We start from the raw sequence: 9,936 nt of genomic DNA, 5'->3' as shown, positions 1-9,936 counted from the left end.
GATCTTCTGCACATGATCAGCAATAGTCCAGTGGTCTCTGCTGACACTGCTCTCCTAATCCTAATGGCATTTTAAATTTGACTATCTTCATATCAGAGGTATATTTAACAGATACACAAACACCTCACAACCACCTGTAGTGGAGTCAGAGAGCTAAGATCTCGAAACATGGAGGTCTGAAGTCCCTGTTGTTCCTATCAGTATGGAGCTAGGTTCCATTTTAAGCCAAATTTGTATTCTGATTGTAGAGTTGCAGCAAACACTCAAAGACCTCGCAAACAAAAGAGTAAACACATGGATAACTGATCACTATGCCATATTCAGTGAATACCATTTTTACATTCTAATTGCCAGGAATGGGGACAGCTGCATCATTGTTTAAAACACACACTCATGCACAATTAAGCCAGAACAAATGTCAACACTGGCACCATCTGCTAAATTACTGATAACTGATGGGCATTACTCATGCTGTGAGCATTGTCTCCAATATAAAATGGAAAGACTTTTTCAAAAACGTACAGGTTTCGACTGGTTTTAAAAAGCCAGTTTTTTATACCATACAGCACAACTGCAACCTGTCAGATTATGTAAGTGACATTTCACCCATGTGCTGGAGGAGTTTGCAATAAGTACATGCTGTTTTTGTGCCTCTTTACATTTACGTTAACAAGTCAGGCCTTCGAGGGGCTGATTTGCGGCTTTGGGACACTTTGTCTGTGGTGAGGGCACCTTGCTGCCAGGTGAGCAGAAATGCCCCAGTTATAACCTTGTCATCAGAGAGCCAGGGCTTGCCATTGAGTGGTCAACTGCAGACACAAGACTATCTCATCTGTCTTGTTTTTAATAAATCCTATAACAGAACAAGGATTTAAACCCCTTGTTCAGTTCCCTTATGAGTACAAATTATATCCAATGTAGTTTATGATAAATCATTAATAATCTCAAACCGGGATATGAAGCCACCTTTCAGCCTTCATATCTCCAGGCTGAGAAGGATCCTCCTTCAGTCATAGTATCACTCCCAGGAATCCTTCTCCTGCATTGGTTCCAATTTATCCAGTTTGTTTCAAAGGGTAAAGATCCTTCTTATTAATCCATAAACCAACTGATGCATCATAGTACAGAAAGATTCTGTTCCACCTCAGCACGTCACACTGCTACAGTGTGTTTCTGTGCTTGCCAGAAACAGCGTCATTGGAATAAGGTCACTCGGATCACGTTTAGATGACATGCTGGACACAATGGACCTAGAATCTCCTTTTCTTACCTTAAAGGCCGGGCTCTGGGGTAGAAACACTTGGGTCAGGTTCTGCCCTTTGATGAATTCAGCTAAGAGAATGCATTTTTTAATTTCCAAGCCAGTGCAGGCCCCTAGACACGTTTTGTTGGTGGTCTGTATAAGGCTGAGACTTTCAAAGGAATGCCCTATAAATACAGCTACTTAAGAATGTTTAATGTTCCTTGGGTGCCTGAGAAGAGAAAAGGGATGAGTGTTCTACTGTGATTGTCTGCTTCTGAAGCACCAAGGAATGTCTCAAACCCTAACGCCATGACCACAGCAAAGTATGTATCATTTAACCACTATCCTAAATTCTAAAGGCTCCATGCATTGGGTAGACATGGCTGGAATGTACAATATGTGCTAGGCATTGTGTGACACGCCAGGGGAACGAGAATCAGTCATTCACAGTCTGTGTCTACAAAGGAGTTTAAACTCCCATGAGGAAGACAGACAGTACCCTATAGTAGGGTAAGGATCCGTCTAACCCAAATTGGAAGTGACAGAGAGGGCAGTGGGCAGGGAGCAGAACAGCAAGGAAGGTTGCCAGAGGAGGTAGCATTTGACCTGAATTGTGATGGGTGAGGATGTTCAGCCAGGTAAAGAAGGTGGGATGAGGTACTGTGGGTAAAGGCTGTCAGTGGAAGATGGGGTACAGTCAGCTCAACATGGCTGGAAAGACTAGGCTGGGTGGGTCAGTGGGAGACAGAGCACAGAGAGTTGGGATTTTATCATGGGAGTTCAAACTCCAAACCATTGCAAGATTTTAAGTAGGGGAAAGATATGATCAGATTTGCATTTTAGACCAACAAGCTGCAGGCTAGTGGAGCACAGTTCAAGAGTGCAAAGACTGAAAAGGCATGGAGACACTGGCTTATCTTTCTTTTCCCTGATGGCATCAGACCACTTCCCTTGGCCTACCCCTCCCACCACATGCCTCATTGGCAAGCAGCCCTACTGTTGAGATCACATTATTGTATCAACTTGAGAATTAATTCTCTGCCTCCTTCCAGGGTAGCAGGAAAAGAGCGGAGAAATATGATTACTGCTTTATAGAAGCTGTCACCATATTAAGTGCTTCATCATTCAATTCATCTGAGATGCATGGAAATAGGTCAAGCTTGGTGGAGGCTGGTCCACTGCAAAACTGTGCAGTTAGCTGAGTTTGTCTTTGACACATACGCCCTTTTGTTACTCTGCAGCCCCATCTGCCTCACAGGTTCCTGGTACAATAACACTCTCTTCCCTTCCGTTTTGGAACCTCTGCTCTTGGGAAAGGCTTTGATAGCTTTCACTTAAATACTAGTGTTCCTGATGGAGAGAAATTTAACCTGAAGCATCCTCTATGGCTGGAATAAAGGTGCTGTCCTGTTAGAACTGCACTCAGAGCACTGTAAAGAATTATGTAAGTAGCCATTACCTTAACCCCATCCTCAAACATTTTCAATGCAATCTAGTGGAGAATGGTTTTCTGAAAGAATATATACCTGATTTTATAACAGAAAAAAATGGAAATAGGATTTGTTTTATAGAATATGACTTGCCATGTATTGATGTGTCAATACTTATATATAAACTACAAGAACAGCTACAACAAGAGTGATGTATACTGCCTCAATGCCCCGAAAATAGATTATTGTCCACAAGTGTAGTTACTGATATAACAGCCTAGTCTTGTGCTGAGAGTTTGCCTGGATTGCAATTACTTACAGGCCAAGCAGACCATGGTGAATGCCAGAAACCAGCCAACTTTTTCTGAAAGAGCCAGATGATAAACATCATAGACTTTGTGGGCCAGACAGCTTCTGTAGCAACTCCCAACTCTGCCACTGTAATATGAGACGAATGTGCACGGCCATTTTGGCTCACAGGCTTGCTGACTCCCACGCCACACTTTGTGATATGCAGAGCCCATGCAAGAAGTCCCGCCTTGTTGCCCTAAAGAGTCACCATAAATGGCATTCCATGTTTAGACATCGTATTTACGAAGGCCTGATAAATTATAACATGTTAATCTATTATCCACCATCAACACATTAGCATAGTTTTATTTATCCTTGAAGTGAACCTGGAGATCACAGGATTACCTTTCTATGTAGACACTGCCCTCTAACAGCAGTCTCATAAATACACATCCCGGGTCACCATGGACAACTGAACACATATATGGGCTGCATGGTGAGATTCCACCTCCACTTATGAAGACAATAAATTCTTGTGTTCTAAAAATCAGTGTGTCAGTTAAGGTCTTTTCACAAAAGTAACAGGAACCATAGGTAAATTTATCTCACCTATCCGGAAATCTAGAGGAGGGCTGGGCTCCACAATTGGCTGATCAGTATTCTATGACCCCAGCTTCTTTCCATCCTTTGCTCTACCATCTACAATATCGGCTTCTGCCTAAAAGGAGCTGTCCTTATGGTCAGGTGATGGAGGCCAGCTGTAACTTGGACAATAGCAGGAGAGAGGAAAGAAGGGAGAGGGAGGGAGAGAGAGAGAGAGAAAGAGAGAGAGAGAGAGAGAGATTCTTCTTCAGCTTGGGACTGATAATAATCACCAAGGGGATGCCATGCAGTGATTGGCTTATGCCTGGGTTCCTGAACTAATCCCTGACAAGGGGATGATATCATCATAGTTGGCTTAGTTGGCTAAGAGCCCTCCCCAGGAGCTGGGGTCAAGTCCAGAACCACATTGCTGCTACTTAGATGGAGATGCAATGGATGTTGGAGTCAACCCCCATGTCCTCTATGATCCAGAGCAGCACTTTCTTCTACTTGTTTTCCCCTTTCCTCCTTTCAAGGAACACGGTTGCTGTGATTAAGAGTAGTGTTGATGGCAGAGAAACAAGAGGGTGCAAGATGTCCTCCTCCAACATCCCAGAAATGTTGTTTTAGAACCATATGCAGAATTGTGGCAGTCTCCTGCCCATCCCCCCAACACACACACACACACACACACACACACACACACACACTCACTCTCTCTCTCTCTCTCTTTCTCTCTTTCTTCTGGTGCTAGCACCTATGACTACAATTACGAAGCTCATAGGAAAAGCAAGAAGCCAGGCAATAGGTCAGCCGACTTACAAGTGTGGAAACAGACTATGTTTGTTGCCTAAACATCTTGTTGTTCATCTGCAAGGAGGTGAGAAGGCTGGAGAAACTGGCTGGCAGTTCCTAGAATGTGGGGAGTGCTGTAAAATGGTGGAAAGAGCTCAGAGCAGGGCGTCAGAAGGAGACATGCTTTATGTCACAACTCTGTGAGCCCAGGAAAGGCACCTACCTTTCCCTAATGCACTGGTTTTCTCACCTGTAAACTGGAAAAATAATACCTATCCCTCAAAGTAGGGGTTTGTGAGGGTCAAAGTAAAAATGTAAGGGCAGTTTGAAAACTGTGAAGTTATACAGTCCTAAGGTAAACAGCATAATTTACTACGGCATTAGATAGGGGAGAAAATTTCACAAATGTTGAGTCTCAACAAATTTGTGAATTTCGTCAGGTATCTTTGGTGGTCTCTCTTTCCTTGCCTCAACACTTGACTACTCCAAGTACTCAGGACTGTCTGCTGACCATGACTCTCCCCACCGAAGCCCAGACCAGGATCCGTCCTACACTCTCTGCCCATCCAGACTCACCTGTTTGGAGTCTCACTAACTCAGCTGCTTAATACAGGTCTGAAGCTAATGCTAAGGAAGCATGGGATTGTGGAAATAGCACAGGCCCGAGTCAGAAACCTGAATTCTAGGTCTGGCTCTGCCACTCACTGTCTGAATTCAGGCTTTATTAACCTATTGGCGGCCTTGGATTTTCAACCTATAAAGTAAAAAAGAGCCACAGTTTTTAAAACTTTCTAACAGCAAAACACTGGCCTCCAACCCTGCCTCTGTGCTCTCCCTCTCGCCCTTCTTCGCCTTCTCATAACTGGCAGTTCTACCATCACAGGATGCAAGGGCTTGCTGCAGCAGAGTTTGAAAACAACTGGGCTAAATAGTCTCCCAAGTTCCCATTCATTTGAAAATTTTCTAACTTAGTCTCTAATTCTAAGAGAAATGGCCTCATGCTAATGTAAAAGGTGATGATATAGTACCTCTGCCTAGAATCACTTGTATTTGAGTAGGAATCCTCATAGCTGTATAATCTTATTAGTTAATGTATAAAGATGGAATTTCAGGCACCATGTATGTCAAAGAGGTAGTTGGGAGACTCCCTGGGATTCCTAAAATTATACCACCTGGGTTATCTATCGATTTTTCATGTAGGACTTAATCGCTTGAAGTGGTGAATAGCATTTTGAGGGTGGTAAGTCACCTCCTGGTTTCCCAATATTGGGCACATCAAAGGGTAGGTTCCTATCAGATCCTTGGTTGACCATGTGGCTCAAGGAGGTCAAGGAAAGGCTTTTGTGTCTTTCTTGAGGCTAGAATCAAGTTCAGCTTTGAAGGACAGAAATCTTCAAAATGAGAAGACTTAACATAAAGATACGCATGTGTTGTTGTTGTTGTTTCTCTACTATGCGACGGATGGTCAGGGGTAAGCAATCCAAGGCTGGGAGAGAGGCTCCATTTAAAAAGTCTTTGATGATCCAGGTTCCTTTTAGCTCACTACTCTATTATCCCAAAGATGTATCCCTGTCCTTATGTTCCACGGTGGACACTAAAGCTCTAGCCATCACATCCAAGGTTTGGTGAACAAGATGGAGGAAGAGATAAAGAAGGACATTCCCCAAAGTCTCATGGAACTCTTCTGCTCACATCTCATTGGCTAACATGAGTCATGTGGTCACCCTGGATGCAGGGAGGCTGAAGAAGACAGTCATCTTGCTGGGCAGGAGAAGGAAAGGAAGGAGGCCCTATAACCAGTGATGGGTTCCATGTCAGGGGCTTGCCAGCCACAAGGAAAAGTCAGAAATTTCCAGAATTTCAGTTCTGAAATCCATACATTGACCCAGACTCTTGGGAATTTTACCTGAATATTTTCAGATTCTTAAGCATATTTTTTAATGTCATTTGAATGGATGCAGAGGAGAGCTGTATAAGTAATTGAGTATGAACTTTAAAAATACATTAAGATTCAAAACTGTATGCTACAAAATCACCATCTTTTTAACCTTTTCAAAAAGATGTAACATATGTACACAAAAGTGCTCTAGTCATAACATACAGCTCTCCATAAATTATCACAAAGTGAAGACACTTACGTAACTACTACTAAGAACAAAATAGAGAAACCATCACACCCTAGAACCCACCCTGTGCTCCTCCCAGCCTCATGTGCCCATCTGGAATGCTTTCCTTTTCTTGCATTTCTCCCAAGCCTGTCTCAGCCCCCTCTTCTCTTCTGCCCACCTCGCTTCCCAGGCCTCCCCAATACGCCAGGCAGTGCTGTGCTTTGTTGAGGTTGCTTTCCCTTCTGGTGCAGTCCAAATAGCATGTGCTCTGCAGCCAGGCTCTCCATGATCTAGAGCTCAGCCCACCTACTCACTAGCTTTGTGAATCCAGGCGAGAGACCTAACCCCTCTCACAGCTCCCCAGGCACGTCCCGGGGTCACAGGTGCTGATTGGGTACTTCCCAGAGTGCCTGCTACTCAGCATGGGGCTCAAATACACCCACTGCATTTTCATTTCTATGCCTTTGCTTGGGCCTCTGAAAGGCCCTGAGGGATGCTGATTGTTTCCATTCCACAGATTGCCACGGTGATGCCTGCAGAGGCGAAATTACTTTCTTGGCTTCACACAGTGGGGCAGCGACAGAGTGAAGCCTGGACCCTGGGCTCTGAGGCTGCAGCAGCGCAGGACCCAGAGCTGTGCCCTCCAGAACCAGACCTGCCACGGTCCTGTGGCTGTTTAGACTCCTGTTTCACCCAGGGGTGCCTGGTTCTCTAAAAGATTCACTGTTGTCCTCACCAATATTTATTTCAGCCTTCCCAGAATGTTTCTCGTGGTACCTAATAATAGCTACAGACTTGAAGGAGTAAATAGCTGGCCACACAAAGACTGTATGGGACCCTCCAGGGCCAGACAGAATGTGGAGCAGTCAGTGCCAAGGGCAGCATCTGCAGCCAGGGCCTGGGGCTGGTGACGGGGCACCCGACAGGACAGGGAGGGAAGGCCCCGTCCTGGCCACGCGGGCAACGCTGGGGCAGTCCATGCCATCAGCCAACAAGTACTACTGGACAGTGACCCTGGTGTGGGTGCTGGGTGATACGTGGGCATGTGGAGTTTGGGGGTTCAGAGGAAAACTTCTCATCTTTCCGAAGATGTTCAGACATTTATTTAGAAGGGACCGGGCCTTTCCTTACATTGAAAACATAAGACTACCATGCAAATAATCCTAGGAGAGGAGGCCTAGGGCCTGTCCAGAGTGACACACAGAAGTCAGAGCCTTCCTTGACAGGGACTTTGGCTACAGGAAGAGAGGCACCTGTGGTCTCCACTGGTCCACTCAGAACCTCCCCTCATCGTCTCTCCTCAGCACATTCTACTCTGTCCCTTTTCCTCAGGTTCTCCACAAAGCTCTGAAAAGCAACAGCGGCTATAACAGCAACGTCATCGGGTGCTTGTTGGGTGCTAGGCAATGTTGTAAGTGCTTCTCTCGTGTTAGTGCATTTAGTCTTCACAACCTTATGAGAAAGGAACTATTATTATGCCTATAACCATGAGGAAACTGAGGCACAAAAGCTTCAGTAATTGTCCAAGGTGACACAGCCAGGAGGAGGTGGAAATAGGACCTGAACCCAGGATGTCTGTCCCCAGAGCCCACCACTTTTTTGTTTTGCTTCCATCAAAATCAAACTCACCCTGCAGGGTGCTGTTTCCCTAGACTCCTGCCGACTCTTCCAAGCTCTCAGGGCCCCAGGGCCAGAGGCAGGCCTGGTGCACTCCTGGGGGCCAGATCTCTGCTCTTTCATGCCCTGTCCAGGCTCTGGTCGCCCAGCTGTATTATGCCATTCCTTGCTCTGGTCCGTATCCTCAATGTCTGGTACAACTTGCTTGCTGCCCACTCTTCTGTCCACCGGGAAATCCCCAGGGAGGCACAGGGCAGAGGAGCAGGTGTGGTTAAGAGCTCGGGCTCTGGCCAGGTCTGATGGCTCACACCTGTAATCCCAGCACTTTGGGAGGCGGAGGGGGCAGGTCACCTGAGGTCAGGAGTTCAAGACCGGCCTGGCCAATGTGGTGAAACCCTGTTTCTACTAAAAATACAAAAAAACTAGCCAGGCATTGTGGTGGTCACCTGTAATCCCAGCTTTTAGGAGGCTAAGGCAAGAGAATCGCTTGAACCTGGGAGTTGGAGGTTGCAGTGAGCCGAGATCATACCATTGCACTTTAACCATACCATTGCACAGAAGGGGACTCCAGCTCAAAAAATAAAAACAAAAAAGAGCTTGGGCTCTGGAGTCACACTGCTGGGGTTCCAATGCCAACCCAGCCCATTGCCAGTTTTGTCCCCTCAGATAGGTTTCTTGACCTCTGTGAGCCTCAGTTTCCCTATTTATGAGATAGGCCAATAAAAAAGAAACAATTACCTTCGAGAGTTATACCAGGAGTGACATTAGGCCCGCCAATTACTTCAAAGGGAGCTGGCTGCATACTTGGGGAATATTAGCACTTACTATGACCACATTTAGTCAAACAAGTCTGAACTCATAAAATCAGAAAGTCTACTTTCTAACGACAACTTCCTGTTCTCCACTTTTCAAGACCTTCTACTCCCACTAGCTACTCTGCTGTATTAGTAGCCCAAGGGCTGGGTCCCCATTCTCCAGCATTCTGACCATCTCCCGGTTTCTCATCCTTTCCCCTTTGCTAAGACCCCATGGTCAGTCACTTTACTTACTTTCGCATAATACCCAAGGTTCCCTCACATGTGATGTGATTCTATCAGGATTAGGTTCATGACATGTAACAGAAAACCTAAAATAACAGTTCTTAAAATCATGAGAGTTTATTTCTCTCTCAAGTGAAAGAAATACGGAGGTGATTAGCCCAGAGAAAACACAGAGGCTCTAAGTGCCTGAGAGGCCCATGTTCCTCCTCTGTTGCTGCCTGCCCATTCTTAGCACACTGTCTTGTAGTCCAAGATGGCTACTTGAGCTCCTGCCATCACGTCCACATCCAGACGGCATGCGGAGGAAGCAGGAGGAGGGAAGAACAAAAAGCAGTGCCCCGCAGTCTGTCCTCCTACTCAGTGCCTTCCCGTCCAGTGCCTTTTTCTCACATCTCTTTGGCGAGAACTCAGTTCCACAGCCGCACCTAGTTGCTGCTTACTTGCTGTCCCAAATAAAAAGAGAAAAGGGGAAGGGCTGGTTTTATTGCTGTACCTGCTTCCTGGCCAATTCATAGCCAGTGATGACTTCGTCATCCACTTCTGCTTCCAAGCTGTCCCCACTACTGAAGAAAATAACATAATTGAGCTGACAGGCAGCTCTGCAGACTCCTGGCTTCCAGCCCAACCAAGCCCCCCACTCTCCTAGAAAAAGCCATTTTCCTCTCTTTTGTGTGCCTCATGGCAATTATTCCAAGTATTCAATCACTTTCCTGAATCCCTCTTCCCACCCCTTGCTCTTGGCAGGCAGTCTTGCCTCCGTCCTCCCTCTCATCAGCCTTCAGACGTCCCTTTTATTTCTCTGAAGCTGCTCCAGCTCCACCCAGAGGGTG

The 9,936-nt window shown here is 45.9% G+C and overlaps 1 protein-coding gene across 1 annotated transcript in view; it reads right to left on the bottom strand.

The window, feature by feature from the left end:
* Positions 1-205: 205 nt before the first annotated feature.
* The window catches only part of PIAS2 (protein inhibitor of activated STAT 2), a 170,338-nt gene continuing 160,607 nt past the window's right edge, over positions 206-9,936 (bottom strand). Inside the window, exon 14 of the mRNA XM_032245228.1 lies at positions 206-271. Within this exon, the coding sequence (XP_032101119.1) occupies positions 221-271 (51 nt within the window). The 3' untranslated portion in view covers positions 206-220. The remainder of the gene's footprint in view (positions 272-9,936) is intronic.

This window comes from Sapajus apella, unplaced genomic scaffold, assembly GCF_009761245.1.
Source record: "Sapajus apella isolate SASKATOON/1434 unplaced genomic scaffold, GSC_monkey_1.0 scaffold57, whole genome shotgun sequence".
Lineage (NCBI taxonomy): Eukaryota > Metazoa > Chordata > Mammalia > Primates > Cebidae > Sapajus > Sapajus apella.
Note: the sequence above shows the minus strand (reverse complement) of the source record. Positions and strands in the feature narration are given on the sequence as shown.